Source organism: Hyaloscypha bicolor (assembly GCF_002865645.1).
Source record: "Hyaloscypha bicolor E unplaced genomic scaffold K444scaffold_53, whole genome shotgun sequence".
NCBI lineage: Eukaryota > Fungi > Ascomycota > Leotiomycetes > Helotiales > Hyaloscyphaceae > Hyaloscypha > Hyaloscypha bicolor.
Genome location: NW_020194555.1, coordinates 2222595 through 2249596, shown reverse-complemented (window position 1 = coordinate 2249596; position 27002 = coordinate 2222595). Strand labels below are relative to the sequence as shown.

General features: G+C 48.4%; 7 protein-coding genes across 7 annotated transcripts; 3 read left to right on the top strand and 4 right to left on the bottom strand.

Moving 5' to 3' along the window:
- The first annotated feature begins 76 nt into the window (after positions 1-76).
- On the top strand, positions 77-1809 carry K444DRAFT_585888 (3-hydroxyisobutyrate dehydrogenase-like protein). The gene is made up of 3 exons (XM_024877950.1): positions 77-518; positions 577-746; positions 972-1809. Exons 1-3 carry the CDS (start codon positions 392-394, stop codon positions 1704-1706), a joined length of 1032 nt encoding a protein of 343 aa, XP_024739538.1. The 5' UTR covers positions 77-391; the 3' UTR covers positions 1707-1809.
- Positions 1779-5594, bottom strand: K444DRAFT_651648 (binding protein). Its single transcript, XM_024885725.1, has 3 exons — positions 5439-5594; positions 2318-5390; positions 1779-2260 (listed from the first exon to the last, which is right to left on the bottom strand). The coding sequence occupies exons 1-3, from the start codon at positions 5531-5533 to the stop codon at positions 1964-1966; spliced, it is 3465 nt and encodes a 1154-aa protein (XP_024739537.1). The 5' UTR covers positions 5534-5594; the 3' UTR covers positions 1779-1963.
- Positions 5595-5771: 177 nt separating this feature from the next.
- Positions 5772-7093, bottom strand: K444DRAFT_610673 (uncharacterized protein). The gene is made up of 2 exons (XM_024879792.1): positions 6523-7093; positions 5772-6476 (listed from the first exon to the last, which is right to left on the bottom strand). Exons 1-2 carry the CDS (start codon positions 7043-7045, stop codon positions 5908-5910), a joined length of 1092 nt encoding a protein of 363 aa, XP_024739536.1. The 5' UTR covers positions 7046-7093; the 3' UTR covers positions 5772-5907.
- A 287-nt stretch (positions 7094-7380) lies between these two features.
- On the top strand, positions 7381-7881 carry K444DRAFT_627532 (uncharacterized protein; the record flags this gene model as incomplete). The annotated part of the gene is made up of 2 exons (XM_024882814.1): positions 7381-7438; positions 7499-7881. 2 exons carry the CDS (start codon positions 7381-7383, stop codon positions 7879-7881), a joined length of 441 nt encoding a protein of 146 aa, XP_024739535.1.
- Positions 7882-8191: 310 nt separating this feature from the next.
- On the bottom strand, positions 8192-9771 carry K444DRAFT_641895 (Clp1-domain-containing protein; the record flags this gene model as incomplete). Its single annotated transcript, XM_024884678.1, has 5 exons — positions 8192-8484; positions 8536-8802; positions 8849-9524; positions 9573-9680; positions 9733-9771. The coding sequence occupies 5 exons, from the start codon at positions 9769-9771 to the stop codon at positions 8192-8194; spliced, it is 1383 nt and encodes a 460-aa protein (XP_024739534.1).
- A 184-nt stretch (positions 9772-9955) lies between these two features.
- K444DRAFT_627530 (uncharacterized protein) lies at positions 9956-11515 on the top strand (the record flags this gene model as incomplete). The annotated part of the gene is made up of 1 exon (XM_024882813.1): positions 9956-11515. The coding sequence occupies one exon, from the start codon at positions 9956-9958 to the stop codon at positions 11513-11515; it is 1560 nt and encodes a 519-aa protein (XP_024739533.1).
- A 683-nt stretch (positions 11516-12198) lies between these two features.
- K444DRAFT_523792 (uncharacterized protein) lies at positions 12199-26952 on the bottom strand (the record flags this gene model as incomplete). The annotated part of the gene is made up of 4 exons (XM_024874315.1): positions 12199-12333; positions 12390-15809; positions 15858-25513; positions 25644-26952. 4 exons carry the CDS (start codon positions 26950-26952, stop codon positions 12199-12201), a joined length of 14520 nt encoding a protein of 4839 aa, XP_024739532.1.
- Between the last annotated feature and the right edge of the window lie 50 nt (positions 26953-27002).

Below are 27002 nucleotides of genomic sequence, written 5' to 3'. Positions count from 1 at the left end.
AAGGCTACCATCCACTCCCATCGGCTGGTGCTCGCTAGAAAAGTTCGCTCACCAAGCCTTTTCCCTTCCTTCTCTTCTCAGCAACATCCAAACCTGAACACAAATTGCTATACCCAAGACCGAGGACGTGCTGCTCACCGCGCCAGCAACTCCCCATGATCTTTCGATGTAACTCCGCAATCCAGTAGGTCCGTCGCGAGGCATTATATAATGCCGCGTACCAGTTCCTTAAGCCGATCATCGTCGTTCGCGTTCGGCTTGTCGGTTGTGCTCTAACTTAGCTTGATTTGACCTCCCCATTCTCCCCCGCGTTACAAGCTCATTTAGGACAGCAGCCACCCACGTCTTTCTTTCGGAACGGGTGCTCTATTGATTTTACAGCAAAGGAAACATGAGGTCGAACGTCAGGATAACTACACCGCTTGTGCGGTCAGCGTTGCAGTCTATTCAGAGAAGAAGCTTCTCTGCGTCAGTGGGAAGGCAGGCACAATGGGGATTCATAGGTCTCGGGCAAATGGGTACGCGTTTGGCTCACGCGGCAACTTCCAATTGCTTCATTTTCTGACGGGAACATAGGGTACAATATGGCCAGAAACCTCCAAGCAAAGCTACCCTCGTCAGATACCATACGAGTCTTCGATATCAATGCCACGTCCATCCAGAAATTTGCAAACGAAACAAAGGCATTGGGAAGCGGAGCTGCTGTCAAGATTGCTGCCAGTGCTAGGGAGGCTGCTGAAGATGCTGTAAGTCTTCTCTGGAATCTCTTCTGCCAAAGCCGTTGTTACTCCGCCCCCCTCATATGATGAATTTGTCCTATCCATGATCTAAGTTGGGGTCACCCGTCTTGGGTGACTTTCGTATGATTTTAAATTTATACAATAAAGCCAATCCTCTGATATTCCTCCCATCAATCCCATCTTTACCTACTGTCCCATCAATTGGCACTTGCTAACCTGGGATACCTTCAGGAAACAACAATCACAGTGCTACCCCAGCCCTCGCACGTAAAGAACGTCTTCGGGCAAATCCTCAAGCCACCGCTCTCCCAAGAAGTTGTCTCAAACCCAGACCGCCTCTTCATCGACTGCTCCACAATCGATCCCTCCTCCTCCCGCGAAGTAGCGAATGCCGTACACACCACGCGACAAGGGCGCTTCGTCGACGCCCCCATGTCCGGGGGCATCGTAGGCGCCACGGCTGGAACGTTGACTTTCATGCTCGGGTCCTCAGACTCCCTCATCTCGCGCGTGGAGCCCATCTTAATGATGATGGGCAAAAGAGTCATCCACTGCGGCGACCAGGGCGCTGGCCTCTCGGGGAAACTAGCGAACAACTACCTGCTAGCAATCAACAACATTGCTACAGCAGAAGCGATGAATCTCGGTATCAAATGGGGATTAGATCCCAAAGTACTTGCTAGTCTGATTAATATCAGCACGGGAAAGTGCTGGCCAAGTGAGATCAACAACCCTGTGAAAGGGGTTGTTGAAGGCTCACCTGCTAGTAGAGATTACAGCGGCGGTTTCGGGATTAGCCTGATGAAGAAGGATCTGGGACTTGCGATCCAGGCGGCGAGTGAAGCTGGTGCGAGACTTGAGCTTGGTGATAGGGCGAAGCAGGTTTATGATGCTGCTGAGCAGCAGGAGGACTGCAAGGGCAGAGATTTCTCTGTGGTTTACAGATATATTGGCGGTGCTGAGTAGATGATACGTTTGGGTATCTTCATGGTTGGCGTTAGTTATTTTGGATACACGGTTTATATGCATGAAATGAATGGAAATACTGTGAATTCTATTTTCTTTTCTGTGACAAGTGCCTCGACGCCATGCTTGATGCTTTTAGTCTCCCTTCCTGCTATGCACAAAGTCAATTATGCTCCAGAATGATACATTCGTCACCCCATCCTTCCGTACACCTAATCCCTCCATCCCAATTTGAGCAAAAGCCAGCTCTTCCTCGCTCAGTGCCGTTTCAACTCCTCAACGAGGTTCCGCACATCCTCCACACTCGGCCCCAACCCCTTGCAAATCTCCTTCTGCACCTCCTCATCAACATCCAAAAACCGTTCAATCAACTCTCCATCCACGAACCGGAACGGCTCTATCGTTTCCCGCTCAGTGTTTTTGAACGAGCGGTAGGTATTGAAGTCGAGTCCGCCGAGCGTGAGAATCGTTTGAGCCATGCGTGTTTGCAGACGCATGAGTAAGTCTTGTGCTGCGGGGACGATCAGGGAGAAGAGGTAGATTGATCCTTCAGTCTAGATTTTCACCGTTAATAAAGAATTCTTGGGAGGGTAGAGGAAGAATTAACATACTGTAGCCAAAAACGCCTTCGGGTTAACCATGGCGTTTGGAGGAGGTTCAACATCAATCGTTTGGATCTTATTTACCATCTCTCCCAAATTCATCTCACTAATCACCTCCAGCCGTTTCCTATCTGTAAGCGTCACGCCCTCAGGATTACGTCTCAGCACGATGAGGTTTCCATCTTGGTCTGTCTCAAGGTAGAGATTTTCTTCGATGTTAGCAACCGCTGTTGCCCAGAAGGCTTGCTGGTGGCGCGCTACTTCTGTGAGCTGGCCTGGGAGTCCCACGCTTCCTGGAGTGTATTCTAACAACGACAAAGATTTCATGAGATCGGCTACCGCAATGATGTTTTCCTTATCGGTCTTTTCAACAGCGAGGTCGATTGGACATGTTGATGTCCTGTACGTAGCCAACTTCGTAAACTCAGCAGACTTCTCTGTCGTTTCCTCGTAGTCGAAGATGACCACAGTCTTAGTGAGCGCCGCAATAATCTGGCCACTCAGAACTGCGAGTTTTCGACATGCTCCTTTCAAAAGCATCTGTCCCACCAGATGCGGTGTTTTATTGCTGTCAACAGCGAAGACCATTATTCGACCTCGGACATCCTTCTCCTGGAGGAATTCATTCTCTTCATCAATCAAACTGGTTCCGACGATAAATCGTTCTGCAGGAAGGAAATCCCCATGCTTGATTGGCAGGTCGGCTCGAATAACGCATTCAATGAGTTCTGCTCCGTATTCCTGGCCTAGGACATAAGGTTCTCCAATCCCTCCAAGCTTCACATCTTCCACTAGAGAAAACGAGCAAGTGACAATCTCTTCACCTTTAAATAGTCGACGTTTGATCCCGCCGATGCCGAATAATCGTTCAGCTGGAGAATATGCTATCCTTCGAATTGTCTCTCCCATGGGCAGGGTGCTCACGTGCGTCCTTCTTTCGGTATCGATTTGAGAGATTTTGAGTTGGTTGGATGTGGCCACGACAATGGAATCTGGGAATGCTTGGCAGTCAAAGAAGCATACGCATACAGCGTCCTGCGCAGTCACAGCCGAGTAGACAATTCTCCCTTCGGATCCGTAGATCAAAGATGGGTGCTCGCAAGTTGCGAAAACGTTGAAGAGTCCATCATCCCTTGGCAAAACGTGGAACCGTGCCTGCTGAGTTCCTAAAACTACACTTTTCCTTCCGGAGAGTGAGTAATTCGACTTGTCGACATTGAAAGTCAACACAATGCCATCCTCCATGGCAACGAATAGTGATGGACCGAAAATCGCTTCCGGTAAGATTTGTGTCAAAGCGATAGCTCTTGGGATAGAAGCATCATTTTTCCGACGCAGCTCCTCTGACTGGATGACTTCAAGATTTGTGAGATCTAGAATGGAAACAGAGCCAGATTTCCAAAAGCCAGCTATCCCGATGCCAGGGATTTGACCAGGGACATGAATGCAGGCGATTTGGTCATTATTCGAGAGAGTTTGTACAGCAACCTCCTTGAGTCCTTGTTGAATGTCTAACGAGACAAGAGTGAGTCCATTTGTGGAGAGTAAAACATGGCCTTCATTTGCTGATGCGGCCGTAATGAGATGTCCCTCTGGAGGTAACCACTGTGCAGCAACAAAAGCCGGTCCACGTCCGAGTAATGCTGCTCCAGCGTCTGTGACTTGTAATATCAAGTCATTAGAAAGGTTGATAGCTAAAAGGGTATGATGATTCAGTGCCAAGCCTCTAAAGCTGTCCACTTCTTCGATGATTCCTTCAGGATCAAAGGTAAAAATCCGTGTTTCGGTCGGTAGTGACACGATGAGAGCGTCATCTGATGGACACTCTTCGTTTGACTGCAAAGCAAAGACTTCTCGAATGTCTTCCAAGTCGGCCAGGACACCCACGTCTCCGAGCCCCACGCCACTTCTAACGCTTCTTAAACTTCCCCCTTCGAAAGCGCCACTTGCAGTCACAAGACGAGCTTGCCCAGAAGAGTACTCGTTCGCTTGAGTCCCCCCGCCTTCTCGATTGCCCATATCCATAACTGCAAAATCGAGGATTGGGGCGATATTGTCCAGATATTGGACAGGTTCCATAGCCTCCGACTCAGGGTCTATTCTAACAATCATAGAGTCGCACTCATGAGAACCAATATAGAAAACCCCGTGTCCCATATTCACCATTACATTAGCTTTCGTGACTTGCCCCAGTTTTCGAACGTCGATTCCCATAACATCTGCCCCATCAACCCGAATCGTCAACATGTGAAGATTGTGATAGAGGTCAGCCAGTAGGTACCGCAGGTCGTCGTATCTTTCCCACGCAACAAAAATCGCAGCTTCTTCCATTGCGAATTCCACAACCGCTTTGCTCTCGTCGTCCAAATAGGTCATTTTCGTTTCTCCTACCACTATTACTCCACCCAGTTGAGCTTTCACTACTCTCTCGTTCCTAACAATATATCTCTTTTGGGAACCCTCCCCCTTGGGCACAGGTATGAGGTGACTAGCACCTGGGCACAATTCTCCAATATCATTCTCTCTATCTTTCCGGGGATCGAATGAAGCACTTTGCATTTTATCGTCCACTAGCCGGTAAGTCGATAATCGTAGGCACTTTCCCTCCTCTTCCTCGTATAAGAACGCGATTTTTGGTTGCTTCGTCTCCGTGTAAAGAAAAGTGCTGGCCCGAACCTTCAACTCCGTTATCCTGATTTGTTCCGCCTTGTCCAGATAATCCCCTCTCCCTTTCCTCGGCTTGAGAATCTTGATCAAATTTAAAACGCCTTCGAACAACTCCAGGACCAAATATCGACCTGTGGGGTCCACCATACACAAATCCCGGCTCTGCGACTCCCGCATATGTTTTTCCGAGCCATCGGAGAACTGCTGGCTTGTTTCGAGCTGCTGGGTCTCGGGATCCCAGAATACAGTGAAGTATTGGAATCGAATTGTGCCGATGAGGAGGTGGTCGGTTTTGGCTCCCATAGGCCGGATCTTTGCGAGCATCGAGACGGTTCCGAAGATGGCTTTCGAGTGGCGCATCTCCAGCCTGTTGCCTTCTGGTGCTGCAGTCCATATCTCTATCCGATTTGCCTTTCTGTGCTTGAGTTAGCAAAGTGAGAGGTTCTGAGGAGGAGGCTCTCACGCAAGAACGAGGCATTCCTCATCCGGGTCCAAAAGTTTCAACTTGAGAGCATGGCGCACACTGCTTGGCCGGTGGATTGGGGCAAGATACGCCATTGTGAACCCTCGTCACCAGGATGGAGGATGGGATGAAGAAAAAGGTTGTGGGAGAGCTGTTGCAGGTAAGCTGTGCAGCTCTCATAACGCCTTGTACTTAATCGCTTGGTTATCGTTCCTGCTTCGGACTTAAGGGATACCTTCCCCCGAATAACTCTCAAAACAGATTACCATTCGGGACTCTTTTTTCATGGCCAGTTTCAGACATCTGATCACTAGGAGTACGGAATCGTTTAAGTCAGGCGAGAAGTTTTGTTCTGATATTCCTACAACCAGTGGTCTAATTTTTATCTATGAAGTTCCAAGCTCCAAACCATGCGGGGTATCTTTTCTCCCACTCCAGAAATGCAAGTAATCAGCCACAAATTAATCAATCATGATGCATCCTCTTCCTCACTTGCCGAGTCCGAAGGTGGACCTGACAGAGTGCTTGAGGTATCACTCTCAGCTCCTTCAGCAGCATTCTCTTTCCCTTTACCCTTCTTATCCCTGTTCTTCCTAACCTTCTTACTCCTTGACTGCTTTGCTGCATCTCTCGGGGTACTGATCGTATCCAAGTATTCAGCATCATCCAACGTGCTCTTCAATTGTGGCACGCTGGCTAAGAGGTCTTCATTGTCTTCCAGCCCAGCATTTGCACCAACAAAGAGATGCTTCCCATATGCTTCCCAGGCCTCCACATCGTCTTCATCGACATATCTTTGGGTCTTCCATGCTTCGGCTTGTGCAGCTGAAATCCTCTCGGCCATAGTATCGGTCGTTTCCTCTTCCCCGTCTACATTTGTCTTGACCGTCATGTGTATAGCTCGAGCTTCCTGGACTCTTGCTGCCATTGCTGGATCTCTTACTCGCCCAAATCTTTCTTGCTCGGTGTGTGCGTCAATATGGTGGAACTGAGGTCTCATTTGGACAATGTTGTCAACCGGTGTAAGATGTAACTGGTCTGAACTTATTAGGAATGATCAAGAAATAATTTGAAAGAGTCCTACTTTTGCGGAAAGTCCCAATCATGTATTGGGGTGTAGTCTCCTCGTTCGAAATGCATTGTCCTCCCAAAGTCTGCTTGACCAACACCTGCTCCCTCTTCACAGCGTTTTCATAATCTTCCAATATCCTTTGCTGGTTGAGTTCTTCGTCCGCATTTTGCCCTCTTCCTCTTCCCCGGCCACTTGGTTGTGCCCCTCCAATACCAAACCCCCCTGGCATGCCATGGCTTCCTCCATTCTTCGACATATTGCTCTTCTTAACTGCTTCCCCCCATTTGATTCCCTTCTCCCTATCGTAATTCCGCAACGCGTCCATAGGAACATCCATCTCGACCATACCAGCATTGGGTTTGATTCGCATCTTGAAAGGCTGTGACTGGTGTGCTGCCGAGTAATGTTGCATTGAGTCACGATTCGGAAACTGGAGGACGTAGATTTGTTTGTCGGCGGAAATGCGTGGTTTTATGTAGACATCATATGAAGCCTTGATCGGATCAGGGTCGTTCTCCATCTCGATGTCCCCCATCTTGACTGGTGGTCGAATTTCCTAAGTTTCGAAAGTTTATTGGTGAGCTCGAAGCTTTTTTGCTCCTTGACGGAGCTTCTGATCTCCGATCTTTATCGATGGCGCTAGCCGAGGGGTAAACTAGGCTAATTTGGGCACAAGCCACAAAACTCAGCCACTCTCGGCCATTGAAGAGGTGACGACGTCCAGCCTCCCCATTGTTACTCGCCAGGCAGACTACATTCACGAGACCCCCCATCCATTCGCCTTAAATACACAACGTACCAGACCTCACATTCCATCATTCGACTCCTCAAACTTTGTACAACAATCCAAACCTCGAACAAGAAACCGAGATGTGCTCTCCTGATATCTTCTTGGGCCTGATCGCCATCCTATTCCCTCCTCTCGCAGGTAAGGCTTTGCCGCCGATCGGTGTTACTCGTGCAGAAGACATGCTAATAATCACGACAGTCTGGGTCAAATGCGGCATCTGCTCCGCTGACTCCCTCATCAACATCTGTCTCTGTATGCTAGGCTACATCCCCGGTCTTCTCCACGCCTGGTACATCATCGCGAAGTTCCCTGAGCACGACTACGACGCTCTCCAGGACGCGGAGACCGGCCGTGTAACATACGTGATCGTGCAGAACTCAAATGGTACTCAGCGTCGTGTGCCTCAGAACTCGGTACCATCGAATCAGGGTTATGGGAGCACTGCCCCGATTGCTCCTCCGGTTCATCAGGGTGCGAACGGGGCATGGAGTAACAACGCGGCCGAGGGAAGCAGTGGCGGTGCTGTTCCACCGAGCTATGCTGATGCTGTGAAGGGTGATAATAAGGTACAGACCCCTTAAGTAGAGAGCATTATTTGATTAGGGGCAGAGGGAAGGCTGTAAGGAGATGTATCGGATGGAGGGGCCGGGGAGGGTTTGTGATCATGAACCACATTACGACGGACTGAACGACTGGGCTTGGAATGACTGGCGTTCAGGACTTTAGGGATATTGGTATTGTACCTTTCGGATGGGGACATCGGAATAAGTCCTCGATTCTCTCAAAACATTATACTCTTCAAACCCTCCAAATCTCAAGCAAAATGATTGTCAAGTTTGGACGCACATAGCAAAGCATCGAGGAACGAATGACTCACAAATGCATGATTCATTAGGCGATTACGCTCATTGAAGCTTCGGGCCAGCTTCCCCAAATCAAAGGTCTATCTGTGATCCTGGTGTTCATAGGTGCCAGGACTTTGAATCTCCTTTTCTTGTCGTCGACTTCTGATACGTACACAAAGCCCATTACGCTCGCATCCCTCACTGTGTCTTGCGAATCTGAAGTTGTGGCATACATCACCGCCAGCATGCAATGTAGCATCCCCGGATTTGGCTCAACCTTTTCGTACAATCCCGTCGCTTCTTCCTCCATCCCACCTGGTAGGAACGACATCGCATTCGCTATGAAGTAGTTAGCTTAGATAAATCAATGTTTACAAAGCACGAACACACCTTCTCGGATTTTGTAGATTATGACATCGTCGAAGCCCATTTGTTGAGTATGTGGACTCAATGTGCTCTTCGAATCACCAAAGAAATATTCCTTGATGGCAGCCTCTTGTGTCTGTTGCATGAACGTATCATCTCGATCCACACAACCACCAGATTTGTCCAGCTTGACGAGAGTGATAGATTCGCCTGTACTTGTTCTATGACCGGAGAACCGCTTTTGCATCTCAATATGTAGTCTCTCTGAGCCCAATACCAGAATGGTGTTGACTAAAGAAATTAGCAAGTTCCTCTACTCCGTCTAGATTTCACTGACCTGAGAATTCCGACACAATATGTGATATTAAATCATAGCCTCCCTTTCCTTGACAGATGATTCCAGGGGTGTCAATAATCATTCCTGTCTCCTTGATGATCTGATCCTCGGCCAGCCTGCTTGTTGATGCTAAAGCCAACCTTGTCACTATCGGCTTGTAAAGCTTCGTATTGTCTTCCGGGCTCGCCAATCCATAGTAATAACATAGCGGTAGCTTCACAGGGACTGGACTCGAGGTACTTGTCGGGCTGCTGCCCCACCCTTGCTCAACATCGATGATCGAAGCAAACGGAGTGGCTGTCAAGGTTCCTGGTATTGAGAGCAATCCTTCTCTAGGGTCTGTATTGATGACCATTGGTTGTCTCCCCATTCGTATTGCATATGCTGTCAATAACTTCACTAAACTCGTCTTGCCAGAATTATTCGGCCCAACCAGAAGTACTCTCGGGCCCTCCCCTCTCTTCTGCTGTGCCTCGTCCCGCAGCCTTTCTAAAGCAAAGTGTGTGTTGGCGTATTGCAGCATAGGCGTCTCCTCAGCTGTATATTCCTCGCACAATCCTGTAACCTCGATTCGACAGCCGTGCCATGTGTATATTGAGGACTTCGTTCCCCAGAATGTGTAGATGTGGTTCAAGGCCAGCTCAGTCCCAAAGAGTTCTGCAGTTCCTGACATGACCTTGGAACCCGTTAGCTACAAATTTGGCCCTATTATAGATATACTGACTCGAACTTCAATTTTCTGTCCAATTGCGACCTCGAAGCGCCATTCTGATTCTGCTCGGAGCTCGTGAACAGCTACGGTTGCTGCAATTGCCGGGGCTGAGAATGTAGCCTGACAGCAGTCAATTATATGGTCTCTCGCCTTCAAATACAAGTCAACTTACGGTGGGAGCAGCATTCCCAAGGCCTGGGATCATCGCCATCTTGTCTTGCTCTTTCTTTGTCTGGTGTTAAAGCTTGCCGGTGCAGCCCTGGCAATAAGTTTTTAAGGCTTGGTTAGGCGATGGACCCCTGAAATCTCAGCCTTGCAAGGCCCAAGCGTTTATTTACTTTCAGACGCGAACACGAGCGTCAGCATTCCAACATAACCCTACATTTTTTGGAAACATGCCTCGAGGCGTCGGCAAAACGGTGAAGCGATCGGGTAATGGCGGCTCTCCTGCCTCGAAAGTACTCCAGCCTAAGTCGACAAATGTCTTGAAGCGGCGGCTGAGCAGTGTTTACGAAGGGAAAAGCGGATTTCAATACTCAGACCCAAGCTCAAAGCGTGTTGCCAAGTCTTTATCATACCATACAAGTCAGAAAGCTGAGTGGGATATTGCGGGCCAGTACAAGATCACAAGTGTCAATCAAGATGTGGATACGAGTGGGTTTTCTCTGAAGTTATTCCACTTCAATAACGGCGTCGACCACCATCTCTATGCTACGTTTGTCTTTGACAAACTTGAAGGAATCATGCGGATGGCACCCCGCGAGGCTATGAAATCAAGACCTCTGGGTAGATTTCATCTCGATGACTTTGAAAAGGCGTGTGAGCTGGAGCAGGCACTGGAGCCTGTTCCGAGACATGAGTCCTGGGTCATGAGGTGGAGAGCAAAAGACGGCGGGATGCGGTTGGGCGAATTGGTTGACGACGGCTTGAATAATTCGTTTAAGGTTTCGATGGATGAGGGCTCTTCAAGGAAAGAATATATCGGCGTGGAAGTTGCCTTTGATATCGACTACAACAACCGTGTTTTCAATTTCAAGGCGATGAAGACCGGGAACCTGGAAACCGAAATTGCAGTTCCACTACAAGTCTTGGTGTCGAAATGGGAGAGCCTGAGAAAATGTGATCAGGCCCATTCGAGCGATGATGATGAGCCTTCAGAAGAAATCCCTGTTTTTTTCTCGGTCGCTGACCAACTCAAGAGGATGAAGGCTAAGCAATGGGTCCAAACGGCACCTTCATTGGAAGAAAGCTCAGTTGTGCCAGCCGGTGGTCTTATGAGAACGATGACGAAGCAGGCTGAGAAATCGATCTCAAAGGCACCTCCTGTCATAGTGGCCAACGGACGCGGTGGAATGAGTAAAGTCATTGAAGCGCTTCCACGCTGGGCCTGGGATGTGGCAGGAGAATGGAAAGTTGAGCTTCCACATCTTGCCTCGGCCCTTGGGTTTGACAAGAAGAAGCCCTGGACGATGCATTTCCAAGTGTCAAACAACCCATTGCACACGAGAGTCGGACGTCAATTATGGGCACGTTTGAGTTTTGGAGACTTGAGAGGTTACATGAGGTTCTGCCCTATGCTCGGAAGCTTGAGAGATGGGCCAGAGACAGTAAAGAGGTTCGAAGAGGCATGTGTCTTACCCACCGGATGTTGGCCAGGTCCAGGTCCTGACGGACAACAAAAATGGCTATTAAGATGGAGGGGGGAGGGCAGTTATTATGGCACAAAACAGGGCAGCGATCAGCAGCAGAATAATTGCATTTTTGAAAAAGCGAAGGACGGAAGCCTCACATTCTCCGGCGTGATGTTCTATGACGGGCAACCTCTCCTCCTCAAGGCCAAGCAAGTGGAGGGGGCACCACTGGAAAAGGGCAACTCCGTGACGATTTCCACTTGCTGGAACTCCTCGAAACCAGTTGATCTGTCAAGGGCAAGACGTTATATTGTTTCTGCGTAGAACTACTAGCTCTGCTTGGACTAGCAGTGATTCTGGGAGGTGGTGTTTGGTGTTGGCGTCAACGTTCAGGGTTGTTATTTATATGCCTTTGTGTTGGCGCCCTTTTGAGCGAGCTGCTGCTCTTGTATTTTCGTGTTCAATCGTGGGCGGCTTATTTTATTTTGGTAGAGCGAAGTGAAACTTTCAAGACATAGAGGCTCACTGCAACATTTTGTATCATATAGGATATTGCGTTTCATTACATTGTCAAAAGCATAGCGGTTGAATGATAACAAGTCTGGAGGAGGCATCCTCCTCAAAATGCCACAATATCAGGAGATGTAAGAATGTTAGGAGAGACATAAGGGAAGTGGCAGAGTCCACAATGTTCCAGGCTTGGTTCAATGACTTTTGGAAATACAGGCAGAATGGTGGATGGTTCAGAGGCACCCCTGTGAATGCAGCCCAATTTAGGGAGTGCTATACTGAAAATCCGGTGTTCATGCTCTGAGCCATTGGAGTTTTTGCGCCTGTCTTGGTTGAAGGCTTCCCCCAAAAATTTCGAGTCCTGCCAATTCACACCCACAAGAAATAATGGCCAAAGCATGAAAACAACGTTCTATCAATGCTAAAAACAGCCGCAAGCAATGCATCGCCTCAATAAATTAAGCAAAAGCAACAAGTTCTATCTGTAACTCTCATCCTCACTCAAAGACCCTCAGAAACTCCCCAATCATGGACTCCGCCTCCTCAACTGGCAGCATCTCCGTAGGCGCGAAAACACCCACATCCAGTTTGTTATCATCCCTGTGATATCTGAACTCTAGATCAACTGATGACTGTTCTAGTCGTTAGCTCTTGACCCCAGATTGTTCGACATGGAAAGGAACAATACCAAATAAGCATCACACCTTCCGTCGCTCGGGACCTTTATATCCTCATTCACAACTTCATCCACAACCTCTGCTCTCTTTCCCAGATCTTGTACTGCGATCCACTCCTCTCTCTTGCTTTCTTGCTTCGATTTAATTCCAGGATTGGCAGACTTCAAAATATTGACGAAGAAATTTACTCGCACCCCAGTCCAGGTGTAAATATCAGCCAGTGAAGCAGACACCATTTCTTTGCTGCTAATCATGTGGATGTCTTTCTGTATCACTTTCGCAAGCTCTGGAATAGTTCTAGAAAGCGGATCTTGCACACGAAGCGGCAAGAGGTTGAGTGTTGGTGCTACTAGATTTGAAAGGTCTTCCCCGAAGGGGGACCGGTTTGCGAGGTAGATGCCAAAGACGACTTGGGTGGCAGAGTCGGAAGGAAGTTTGGAAGCGTAGATCTTGGAAGCTGCTGCGAGGAATAGGGCGTCGATGCTGACTCCTGAGTCTTGAGCGAGTTGCTTGATATTTGATACTTGGTTTAGGGGATGGAAGACTTCCATTCGCTTCTTGCTCTTCGTAAATGCGGTATCGTCGGTGCTGCGACTCGGAAATAGTGTACAGTGGTTTAGATATGACTTCCATTTCTCCTGCATCGAATTCGGGGATGACGCTGAGACTGACTGAGCGATGAATGATTTAAATCCATGTGAAGTTTCCGTCACAGCCTTTCCTCGGTACAAAGACTGGAACTCCTTTATCAAGATTGGGAGACTGATGCCGTCATACAGAGCATGATGAAGCATTATCTTCACTATGGATGATGAAGCTTCAGCTCCCTCCACCACCAAGTTCACAGGAGGGAGCCTCAGGTCTTTTCGATGCTTCCGAATCTTTGAGTCACTTCTCTCTGGATGATAGATCACCTCATTCATAGGGTTCTTGAACACAACCTGCGCAATATCTGTACCAAGTTCCAAGAAGCCAGTCCGAAGGATATCATGCCGTCCCAGAAGCTCACTCCAAGCTGTCTCAAACTTCGACCTATCGATTGGCCCAGATAGAGAGTAGATGAAAGTTTGATAGAACATAGCTCCTTGAGAAGCTTGCCATTGTCTGATCATAAACAACTCTCCAGCCGTCGCAGGCATGATGTACTGAATCTCTCCTACCTCTTTCTCGAGTTCGAGAAGCGCAGAAGATAATTCTTCAGCAGGCACCGCAGCTGCGAGGATGGAGTCAACATCTAGAGTCCCGTTGACGTCTGATTTCGAACCCTGTGCAGCGTTCGCCATACCATACACTGTCTGTTCCCTGAGGATATCAGAAACACTAAGCTTGATGCCACATTTCTTGAGAAGAGCAGGAAGCTTGAGGACCAGTATCGAGTCAAGACCGAGATGAAAAATAGTTGAGTCCTTGCGAATCGCATCCTCAGGAACATCTGAGATCTCATGAAGGGCTTTGCGAATTGTGACCTCCGTACTCGACCATTCACCGTCGACACCATTTATTGGCTGAGTACCAGCAGGCGCTGTCTTGGTCTCAGATTTCTTGAATTTCGGCAAACCGCAGACTGAAATGCCCTCCGGATCTGTGATGATTGTTTGAGTCCCGGGATTGCCAATAATATGCTCGAGAACACTCTCGAGTGCATCGATGATCCCTTCTGGATCTGTGGCAGCAACTGACTTGCAAGCCGTTGTCCATGAGACATATTCATCCTCAACAATCTCCATTTCGGCACAGACTAGAAACTCGACATCGGAAGCCCCGTAAACTGACTCGTACAGCCGATCACTTCCGGTTGTCGAACGGCGACCTTGGTAGATGAACAGAGTATCGAATAGTGCCGTATCCTTGGTTGAGGTTTGGCCCTGCCTTGAAGCCAGAGCATACGCTTGCGCGGTCCCCAGTGGGAAATGCTGATAACCTCTTGTCATATCGCTCATCTCTTGCATGTACTTCAGCATGTCGAGTAACCTTCCATGAAGTACCGATCTCACAGCCACAGTATTCATCAAAGGAAACATAACCTCATTGGCGTCTTCCGAATCACGACACGAGAGGACAGAGCCAAAGACGACATCGAGCTGGCCCATCAGGTGAGCCAGAACGAGAGCCCAGCAAGTCTGTCCCAGGGTTTGCATGGTGATTCTTGAAAATTTGCAAAGTTGCTCGATCTTCTGGAGTGGAACTCGAGAGCGCCTTTCCGATCTCGTGCTCTGACTCCCATCCAGATCATCAAAGAGCTCCTCTCGAGGGAATCTTGCAGGGGGGAGGTTTGACAAAGTTGTCCTCCAGAATTTCTTTGCTTCCTCGGTTGTTGATTGGAAGACCTCTTCCAAGAACGGCATGAACTCTGGTCGAGGCTTCAACTCTCCGTGATAGGTTCGCTGGATATCATCGTGAATGGAGCGGAGAGATGTTCCATCATACAGTGCATGAGAAATGGCAATCACCAAATATTTGGACTGTTCTGCGGAAACGCAATGCACCTGCAATAGTACCTGCTTCTCAATTGCCAAAGCCGTGGATTCGGCTTTGAAGCGACCCATAAAGTCCTCAAACTCTTCACCCGGTCTCAAAATGCGGGTTGAAAAGTTCTCAGTTGAAGAATTGAGCTTCTTCTGAACGATTTGAGCATAGCTGAGTGGCAATCTGGGATCACCAATCTCCACGAAAGTCGTTCGCAGAATTGGCGACTGCTCAATCACCTTCTTCACAGCTGCCATCAACTTCTCCTTATTGACGTTGTCTGCTAACTTGAAGCCATCGACGTTGAAGTATCTCGTATATCCGGATTTGATCATCTCGTTGACCATGCTCTGCTGCAATGGTGTTGCAGGCAAGACAGTCTCGACGTCTACCGGCAGCTTTCCGGTGTGCTCGAGATAGGTCCTAAGCTCACGGCTAATAGACTCCAGGGATTTCCCACTCGCGCGTTTGGCTGCATTGTATCGAGAAGAGATATTGCGAGACAGACTCGCAATTGTCTGTGATTTTATGATGGCACTGACCGGGATCACGATAGCTCGTTTCTTCAGTCGGGATGAGAGTTTGATAACATCGATGCTGTCCAACCCGAGTTCGAAAATGGAAGAGTTTTCGTCAATGGTCTCCTCAGAGGCTTTTGCGAGTAAAGCAATTTCTTTCCTCATATTGCGTGCTTCATTGGACCATGTATAAGGTTCAGTTGGGGTGCTTAGCAAAGCTCCCTGAGATTGCTCCTCAGGGTCGTTTCTTCCATTCTCAATTCGTCCACCATCGTGCTGAGAAACGATATTCCTCCCAGAGTTCTGGATCGTCTCGTGCAGCACCTCCAGAACTTGCCCCAGAAGATCCGTAGCTCTGGCCTGGGTGATTGCGGTACCTTGAGCCACGATCGTCAAGTCAAGCCTCTTGCTATCAGGACTGAGATTGGCTTCGAACGCCAAGGGGTACTACATCAACATTAGCACTCTAATTACCATTGAGACGCTCGAACTTACATCAGCAACCTGCCCACCGTCCACTTGCGTCCAAGTCCCCTTCGCAAATTTCTCGCTATCCATCTCCGGACGCTGGAAGACAAACAACGTATCAAAAAGAGACTGTCCCGGTTTCGCCGGACTCCACTTCTGGATATTTTTCAACGGCGTATGCTGGAAATCCTGCATCTGCATATTAAACTCGTGGCATTTCGTGATCAGAGATCCGGATGATGTACCAGGTTGAAGCTTGATGTGGAAAGGAATGGTGTTGAAAAGAGGCCCAATGACCCTATCTGCTCCCTCAAAGTCTATGGCTCGTCCGGAGGCGACAATACCGATTGTGAGGTTTGATGAGATCAGATTTTGAAGGACAGAGAGCCACACGGCTTGGATCACAGCTTGAGGTGTTGCAACTAACAGTTTGCGGAGAGCGTCGAAGCCGACGAGGTCATCGATGGTTGCAGTAGCAACGACGTCTTCAGTAGACCCCAATATCGTAGGCATGGTTTGATGGGTCCAATGTTCCAAGTGAGAAGACCAGAATTCTCGGGCTCCTGGTACCTGTGCTAATGGTCCGTATGGCAGAGACGATGTGAAAGACGGACCATACTCGATCGATCCGAGCTTACGATACTCCCCCACGACGCGACGGAGCAGCAGTGTAAGACTGTTGCCATCGTAGAGCCCATGGAAAATCCGAAGTGTCAGATTGTTTACAGAACAAAGGCTGAGCGTGTATGGCGTCTTCAGAGAGTGTGACTTCTCCGCAGAATCATAGTCAATGATTGGACCATCCAAAGAAGCGATACCACTTTTCAGCACGACTTGAGCATACCCATCGCTAGTCGACACAAACTTGGTTCGAAGAACCTGGAGGCGAGTCACAGCGTTGTTCCAAGCAGCGAGCATCTTCTCATTATCAACTCGTTGGTCAAGACGAAACTCAAAATTGTTGAAATAAAGCGGGTATTCGCTTTCCAGGAATCTGTAGATCATACCCTCTTGAACCGGGGTGCAGGGGGCAATGGTCTCGACATCCGCGCTCTCAATTCCAAGTTCGTCGCACACATCGGCCATGTGCCGCTGAGAGAATGCAGCCATGGCTTGTGTTGCTGCGACGTACGCATTTTCTCGTCCTTGATCCAAAGCTGTGCCTCCCATCAGAACTCTGACAAGTCCTCCAATAGAAGGATTGTTCTTCACGGCTGAGAGTTTGGCATTCTCCAGACCTGCATCCTGTAGAGCCCGAGAAAAGCCAATGATTGAGATGGAATCCAGCCCGAGTTCAAATATGTTCGAACTACGAGTCAATGCTGACCGTTCAATATGCATTGCTTCTGCCAAGATCTGAACGATCCTCCTCTCGTTCTCGGTCCATTCCTTGTCTTGCTGGCTTGACTGACTCAAGCTCTGCAAGTCATCCACGGTAAGGCTGTTGTAAATCGCAGCCAGTTGCTTTGAGTCGGCTTTGTTGTTCGCATTCAGTGGGAGTGCCCTGATAGGAATGAAGTGAGTAGGAACCATGTATCCTGGCAGACGAGACTTGCAGGCATCTCTCATCGTTGAGATTAAGCTGCCGTCCTCTTCAGGAGATGACTTGACAAAGAATGAGACAAGTTGCTCTTTCTGCTGCGTGGCATGTTTCAACACTAGAGTTACGACTTCTTGAAGATCGCTCGAGCTCTTCCTGATAACTTCAACAATCTCACTCAGTTCTAGTCGTTGACCCCGGAGTTTGACTTGATCATCAGCTCTACCAAGAAATACAAAGCATCCATCATGAAGAATCCGAACGAGATCTCCAGTTCGATAAGCACGCTGGTTGAATGACTGGAGAGTAGGGAATTTCTCCACATTCAAGTCTGGACGATTGAGATATCCCATTCCGACCAACTTGCCTGAGACGCAAAGTTCACCGATGCCACCACGCAGAACAGGCAGCTCAGTGCCCGGTTTCATGACAAAGGAACCCACATTATCATACTGTGGCCCGATATTGGACGGTTTTCCGTTCTTGGGAACTCGCTGGTACATTGTGCATCCGATCGTTGCCTCAGTAGGACCGTAGCCATTGTAGATGACTGCATGCTCGCCCCAAACATCTAAAATCTCTTGCTTCAGCTGCTCTCCACCAGTGATGAAGGCACCTTTGCATAGCGAAGGTACATCATCTGGGTGGATGAGGCGAGCAAGGCTAGGAGTGAGATCGATATGCGTGATTCCAAGTTGTTGGATGGCGCCAGTGATGTCCTCGAAGATCACGTCTCGGGGTGCGGAAGCAACGCAGATGCCAATGCTCCAGCTGAAGAACTGTTCCATGACGCTGACATCAAAGTGGAATGAGGCAAATTGCAAGTACTTCGAGTCCTCGCTCCAATGTCCAGAAAAGAGTCTTTGGAATGCCCGCAAGAAGTGTACCATGTTATCGTGAGTGATCAGGCATCCCTTCGGCGTTCCAGTGGTCCCCGATGTGTAGAGGCAGTATGCTACATCGTGAGGCGTGACATCTCGAGATAATTGTGGTTGCTCAGAGGAACAGCCTGCCAGGATATCCAGAGAATCCAGCGTGATGATATCTCTATCCAAAATTCCTTGCAGCATCTGTCCAGGCTTTCCCGCACTCAACATCAAACTCGCACCAGAATCTCTGATGATGAACTTCAGTCGTTCTGCTGGAGCATTTGGATCAAGTGCAACATAGGCACATCCAGCTTTCAAGATCCCGATAATTGCAAATGATGCTTCAGCACACTTATCGAAGCATATTAGAATGATCTGCCCAGGAGTGGCTTGACGATTCAAGAGCAGATGAGCGATCTTGTTGCTTTCATTGTTGAGCTGTTCATAAGTCCACGAACTGCTCTTTGTGTTGCCAGGTTCGAGACTCGTTGCGAATTGCAGAGCTGTCTTATTCGGCCATTGCTGTGCACCTCGTTCCACATATTCATGCAGAAGTGTGACAGGTCCATCAATATCGTAGTCTTTCGCAGGTGTAATTGAGAGTAGTTCGTTGTGTACGTCCGGAGCAAGGTCGCAGGGGCCGTCAGGATTTCGAAGAATATCCAGAAGAAGAGCATCGTACTGTCGGAGAAGCAATTCTGCATGTTCAGGGGGAATGAGATCAACACGGAATGTCAATCGAAGTGTCAGCTCGCCAGATTTCGCAGGTTGCACTTCTAACGAGACGGCGTAATCCACAGAAGCTTCCTCTCGGATCACTCTCCACGGGAACTCGACGTCCTCGAGGCTGCCTGGAAGTTTTTGGTAGGCAAAAAGAGTGTCGAAGATCTTGCCTTCAGGGAAGCCAGCCCACTTCTGTATTGAAGTGAGTGGTGTGAATTGATATTTGTGCAGGGAGACATTTGAGTTCATAGTCCTTGAGAGCAGCGCGGAATTTGTGCCAGTGACATCGCATCGAACCGGAAGAGTCACGATACTTGGGAACGAGATACCATCTGCTTCCTCGTGAATCGAGCGCCCTGAAAGTGTCATTCCGAAGGTTGTTGAACTCTCCCCAATGTATGCAGCAAGTAACTTAGCCCATGATGCCTGTGCAGCAGCTTGCATTGTGACGCCGTTTTGTCTGCAGAGTCCTTCTAGCTCTGTGACAGTTGATTTCGAAGAAACTTCCCGTACTTCACTTCTGTGGTCCGAAATTTGAAGAGAAGTGAGGTCTGGGAAACGGTTGACAACGATTTTGTTCTCCGCTCTCTCCCAAAAGAGTTTTTGGCCTTCGATGTCGTCCTCGCTGTTGTATAGAATTGCTCCGAGCAGCGAAATAATTGACGGACGGTTGGGGGAAGCTTGGGAGGCGGCTGCCTGGGCAACATCTGAGAGGATCATCTGGATAGACTGCGCGTCGTATAGAGCATGGTGTGCTGTGAACTTGATTGTGGACCTGCCATTCTCCTGTAAAAGGGCCAAGGCCCAGGGTCGTTCCAGCATATTTTTCAAGCTCAGAGTTTGATTGTCCTCAGTCTCCTCCGACCATGGGAGAGAGAAATTCTCTTTGGCGTAAATGACCATTACAAAGGAATGCTTCGGATCATCAAATGATGCGAATCCGGTCCTCAACATCTCATATTGTGTACACACAGTCTCCCATGCGGCTTTCACTCTGGAGACCGAATACTCTGGCAGTAACTCGAGCCACAGACTATTTGCATACTCTTGGCCATCAGAGTGTAATGTTTGGGCAAGCATACCCTTCTGCACAGCAGTGCATGGACGGACAGCCTCAACTCGGCCAGCGTCGAGATTATGTTTCGAGCAGATAGTCTCCCGGTGCTGGCGATCAAAAGCGTCGAAGTCGTATTCCTTGGCTTTGGTGCTCTTGCTGGCCAGCTGTAAAAGATAGGTGCTTAGCTGAGATATTGTGGGACGCTCCAGTATATCGCTTGCCAATACAATGTGGCCTTGCTTCCGAAGTCGAGCTGCAACCTGGACAGTACTAATGCTGTCCAGACCAAATCTGAAAATACTAATATCTCGTCCGATTCTTGCAGATGGAACATCTGTGAAGTTTGATATGACGTCCCGAAGCTTTTCTTCTTCTACAGACATTGTTGTCAATGACTCCTCAGTTCTTGACTCCTGTAATTCAATTGTCTCCCTTTTCTCACTCTCAGTGATTATTTCGTCTCGAATCGCAGCGGACAAAATCTGGCGACGAGGATTCTGCAACGACGTCTGGATTCGCTCCTCAAACCCAGTAAGAAGAGCAAATGTTTCTTCCTTAGAAAAGATTGAAGTGTATGAATGAAGTATAATCTCAAGGGTATCATCGCTATGCTTCGGTACAACTTCGCAAACAAGAGGGAAATCCATGGCTCCGTCATCCTCTGAAATTGACCAAATAGAGGAATCAAGGTCTCTGGGAGGCTGTTGTAAAATGAAAAGGGTATCAAAAAGACGAGAACCATCAGGACTGAACTTTGACTGGAGACGACGTAAAGGGGTAAGCTGGAATGGAAGAGAATCTGCGTTGAGGGTTTGCATTTTTCGAAATGCTTCGAGATAGGAGAGGGTATGAATGTTTTGGAGTCGAGTTGGAATCGTGTTGAAGCAAGGTGCGATAAGACGTTCAATCCCATCGATCGGTACTGTACGGCCACTGACAACATTGCCGAAACAGATATCTGTCTCTTGAAGGTGTTCAGACAAAAGGCGTGCCCAAGCGGTATGAAGGATGGCTAACAGTGACGTGCTGTTCTTCTTGGTGCTTTCTTCGACCCATTTCAGAGAGAAACTGGCAGTCGTTCTCTGAATCCGGGAAGGATTCTGGCTTCGCTGCTGCTTCGAAGAGTGTTGTAGGGCTCTTCTGAAACGGGATGGCACACAGTCTTTCAGAATTGTGCCCCAGAAATTGTCCGCTTCGTCCATGTTCATTGAGGCCATGTTTCTCAGGAATGGGGAGAATGAGACTGAGGGAGGCAAGGACTTGCTGTGGTACAGGCTTTCGACCTCTTCATAAAGCACACTCAGAGCGACCTCATCATACAGAGCATGATGCATGGATATCAGCAGCTTGGTAGATCCGTTGCTTTTGATCACGTCGATTGCATAGGGTGGCTCAAACTCTCGACGACCTGAACTTCTCCCGCACGATGATGTGATCATGCCAAATTCGAGATCATAATCAGTCAAGACAACTTGAGCATATACATATCTTGACATATCGGTGCTCACGAAACATGTTCGCAGAATTTCGTGTCTCCGAACCATTTCCCTCCAGCATGCTTTGATCTTCTCGAGCTGGCCGCTGATATTGAGAGCAACATGGTTGTCATAGAGCTTCTCCGACGACGATTCTGCTGCCGAAAGCATTGCTTCTTGGAGCGGTGTACATGGGAAAATAGCCTGCACGGATCTCCCAGCTTTCTCAAATCTGCTAGTCGTCGATTCGAGGAAATTTTCGTCAAACCCGAAATCAAACGAATCGGCAGAAGTGTTTTCACTCGCTGTAGCCTTTTGACCACGAATTTCCAGTCTGTTGGCTAGTCTCACCACTGATGGATGCTTCAAAATGTCTGAAATCTCGATCTCAAGGTCAAGACTCTGTCGCAAGACCCTCGATAATGATATCGCGGAGATAGAGTCGATTCCTAAGCTGAAGAAAGATGTCTCTGGACCAACTTCGTTCAAAGAGACCCCTGCAACCTTGGCCGTTGCCGTCGCGATTTCTTGTTCCAAGTCCGTCCAGGTATGGTCTGAGGGAGACTTCACGGTTTTAGAAGCCAGATTCAGGTAATGTGCATTAAGGCAGCGAAATTGTCCGATCAGTGCTCGTCTGTCTATTTTGCCCTGTGATGTTGAGGGGAGGAAGGAGACCGGGATCAATGACGAAGGAATCATATAAGCTGGGAGAGCGAGTTCGATATCTTTGTACAACTTTTTGATGATTTCTGGGTTGGGGTGGATGCACTCGAAGATCTCGGAGTTTTCGAGACCTGAAGTCCAGAAGGAGACCAATCGCTGCGAGGTGCCATCCTCACTGATAATTACCATCGTCACACAATCTTTGACAGCCCCAGATCTAAGCATCGAATTGGTTATTTCACCCAATTCTACTCTTTGGCCTCGAATCTTGACTTGATCATCTTTTCTTCCAGTGAAGGCCAGAGAGCCGTCGGGCATCAGCCGACCAAAGTCGCCACTTCTGTACAGTCGCCCATATTTGGGATGCTTGATAATCTTGCTAACTTCTTGGCTTCGGTCCATGTATCCCCGAAAGACTTGCGATCCGCCAAAGCAGAATTCGCCCTCTCCGCCTCTTGGCACCAGTCCAAACTCAGGCTCTGGGCTTAGAACAAACGCCGAAGTGTTTCGAAAAGGTGGGCCAATATTGTTGATGGAGTCATATCTAGTGACCTTAGGATTGATGGTGCAGATGTTCGTGGTCTCACTGGGACCATAGCCTTGCCAGAGACCCCTGTCAGCCCAGGCATTGAAGACCTTTTGGGTGACAGCTTCTCCAGCAGTAACTAGAAATTGAACCTTCGGTACTTTCTTTGGCTCGATCAGCGATGCTACGGTTGGCGTCAAACTCAAGTGAGTCACTTCGAGGACCCTGGTAGCATTCTCGATATCTCGGAAAAGAACGTCCTTGACGGCAGAGCAAAGGCAACCACCAACTCTCCACGCAAAGAAAATCTCGAAGACCGACACGTCAAACGCCTGAGAACAGGATTGCAAGAATCTCGAATCCTTGGATACAGGATAAAGGTCTTCCAGAACATCTAAGTTGCTTAAAAGATTTCCTTGGGTCACCAATACCCCTTTCGGGGTGCCTGTACTCCCAGAAGTGAAGACGCAATAAGCGATATTGTTTGGGGAGGATCTCGATAAAATATCCTTGGATGAATAATCCGCGAAATTAATTTCGTCTATGTAAACGATAGTCAGGCCTTGCACAGCCTTCAGCAAAGGTCTAGAAGCTGCCTCCGCCATCAAAACTTGGACCTTCGCTTCACGAAGAATGTGCTCAAGGCGCTCCGGTGGTATATCAGGTGTGACAGGAAGGTATCCAGCTCCAATCTTGGCAGTGGCAAGTATAGAAGTATAGAAGTCGGCCGACTTCTCTAGACATATACAGACGAGTTCATCTGGGAGGACGTTCTGTGCCTGGAGGTAATTTCCCATTTGATTCGCTCTGGAGTTCAGTTCGCAATATGACACGTAACTAACGTCGAGTTCGTCTTTGCCGATTGCTTTTGCGAATTCTATTGCAGTTCTTTCAGGGTCTTGAGCGGCGATTCTCTCGACCGGCGATGAGAGGGACCCCCCCTTTAAGCCCAATTCGGGTGTTTCATTTTCAATGGACAAGACGTCGCTACTCAATCTATCGAAGACCCCCTCCAACGGCGTCGCTTCATCTTCAACTACGACACGTACAAGTTGTTCAACTTGCTTCAGAAGATTCTTGACCTGGGACTCGGGGAAAAGCGAACGCTGAAAGTTGGCCTTCATTTCGATGTTTTCGGGACTCGGAATAATTTCAATGGTCAAATTGAATTCCAAGTTGTCTACTGTATCAACCAGTTTGACGTGTTTCCTGGTATGGCCGTGGTCGTGCAAGGTTTGCTGCCAAATGAGCAGAGTATCGAAGAGCAGTTGTCGAGGATGTACACAGCCGGCTGATTTGATATCGCGTAGAGGAACATCACAGAATTCAAGGTGTTTCCGATTTGTGGTGTTTAGCTCTCGAATCAAGTCTTGCATCGTCGTAGACAAGGATAAGTCTACCCGAACTGGTAAGGTTGCAAGACATGGCCCAGCAATGTGCTCGATTCCAACGATGGGAAGTGTACGACCAGAAAACACTGTGCCGAAGCAAATGTCTGCGGAACCAAGATATGATCCCAGAACTAAGGCGTAAGCAGCTTGGAACAGAGATTGGGGGCTGGATGAAAGGCGTCGGGCTGCTGCCTCTACCTCTGATGTCGAAATCGAAGTCGCTAGGCGAGTATTAGACAGCCCCGGTGGTGGTGCGTTGCGACTGTGGAAGCTCGGAATCCGTCTAACATCTAGATGTGATAGATGATCTTTCCAGTAATCTTTCGAAGTCCAATCATTGTATTTGAGGATACCGTTAGCGTAGCCTTCAACAACATCGGCGAAGGGAGGACGTTTGGCGAGTGGCTTTGCCATAAGGAGAGTATCAAGGTCATCAAGAAGGAGCTCCAATGACCAGGCATCATATAAAGCATGATAGATGTGTATTAATAGTTTCATACTGGAAGAACTTTGGAGCATCTGGATTCGGATAGGATGGTGTAAAGAGGCATCCTTCAAAGGATCAAACTCATAATTGAACATGGCGACTTGTTCGATGTTAGAGTCCGGAAAGCTTTTCCAGATGATTTGGACATAACCATCCGAGTCTAGAGATTCCGTGAAGCCGGTTCTCAAAATTGAATTCGCTTCCGAAAGAGCGCGGATGTTTGAGATTACGTGTTGTATATCTGGGGTCTCCGGTAGGTCTATCTCAACCCAGTTCCGATATGCTTTTTCATCCACAGCAGTTTCTGCCAACATTGCCGTCTGGAGTGGTGTACAAAGCATCGTTGATTCAACATCCTTGGCATTTCCGTTCAAAATCGTTACGACGTCTTCTATGGTGTGCCTTTGAGGACTGTCTGAGACTTGGGAACGTTCTGTTCTAGAATTTTCGCAGAGGCGCGTCAGAGAGCTCAATGTATCACAATTTAATATCGCAACTGTGCTGACGTTGAATCCCAGCACTCGTAATTTTGATGACACTCTGATAGCAACGAGAGAGTCAAGACCAATAGCTGCCAGGCGCATCTTTGCTGGAAAGGGTCCCAAAAGCTCTTCGAGTATTTGCTTAACGGCCTTCCCTGTCTCATTCAGGTTAGCGGCGCTTTCACTGCCGTCGATGTCTCGGTGTTGCTGGTAATCGGCCACCAGCTTCTTCTTGTCCACCTTACCAGATGGTAGGTAAGGGAAGTTTCGAGACAGAATGATCTCGCTGGGCAACATAAACTTAGGGAGCCATTTAGCGCAAGTCTTCATCACGTCTTCAGCAGACAGTGTTTCGTCACCAACGAGAGTAAAGACAACGAGAACACCACCAAGCACAATCGCTGAGACTGTCTTTACACCTGGATGCTTGTAGACGGCCTCCTCAATTTCGCCTAGCTCAACTCTTTGACCTGTTTGCCAATAAAACTGAGTCAGCATACTTCTTCAAAGTCTATTCGGGAGCAGAATGTTCCAGCAGCTGCTACGAAACCTGAAATGGACACAGAAGAGGGAATAGTATTCCAAGAAGTTGGGCCTTACCTCGAAGTTTGACCTGACCTCCACTCATTCGACCAAGAATTTCAATCGTTCCATCATCAAGCTGCCGAGCCTTGTCACCTGTTCGGTAGTAATTTCTACCTTCGAAGGTCACGAAGGCTGCTTTATTTTGCTCTTCCCTGTTCAAATATCCATGAGCCAGCTGCGGTCCCCCAAGGACAAGCTCTCCGAGTTCCCCAACTGGAAGGAATTTTAGATTGGCTGTATCTTCCGGGCCAGTGCTAGCAGCTGCGATGAAAGTTGAGACAGTATCAAATGGAACGCCAATGTTGCCCGGCTTTGTACTGGCTGCCATTTCAGGATAGATGGTACAATGAATGGCCGCCTCTGTCGGTCCATACATGCCATATAACATGCATGGCTTTGTCTCTGAGGCACCAAATTCCCCAACAATTGGTGTTGTCAGCATTTCTCCAATCGTCAACAGCAGTTTCAGTCCCGGCGCATTCGACCTTTTTTGGAGAAGAGATCCAACTACCGTCGGAGTGAGCTCGGCAGCATCAATTTCCAATTCATTGAGAATTCCTGGCAAGTCATTGAGCAGCTGACTTCGATTACAGCCAACCAAAGTGCAACCACGAATGAAAGGGAAGAAGATCTCGAAAACCGAAACGTCGAATGAGGGTGCTGCAAATTGAAGGAATCGTTTAAATTGAGGAATGTGTCTCTCATGAGCAAGAAGAGATTGCGAGACTGCTAGATGGCTAACGGCCACACCTTTTGGCGTTCCGCTCGACCCAGAAGTGTACATCACATAGGCAAGGTCCTCAGGAGTCATGTCACGTGACACACCTGGTTGAAGTACCTCTCCCTTGGGTAGTACGGGAAATTCGTCAACAAGGATGACGATTGGACCGTTTTCCCAAGATACAACATCTTTGAACTCGGAAGTTGTGATGAGCAGGCCCGCCGAGACGTCTTCGACAACGAACTTAATCCGTTCCTGAGGTGCATCAAGATTGATAGGACAGAATGCACCACCAGATTGTAGGATGGCGAGTTGGGAAATGTAGAGAGAAGGTGATTGCGGAAGTAGGATTGGAACGATATGTTGGCGATGTGGTTGCTCCGTCTGAGAACTCCTTTTGGGTAAAGACTCCTGTATCCGCAACACCAGAGAGTCAACAAGACACTGAATATCTCTATAGATGTATCGTTGCCGAGTACCGCCGCTGGTAAAATCTAGAGCGCATTTCTCACTGTGGCGATCCCACCGTATCAGCTTGTGAAGGAGTTGTGGCCCTTCTAAGACCTTGGGAGGGTCGTTGAGTATGGAGAGCCTCTCAGACATGTTGCAGAATAGCGTTCTAGACTCAAAGTCTATCTATGCTTCTCCTGTTC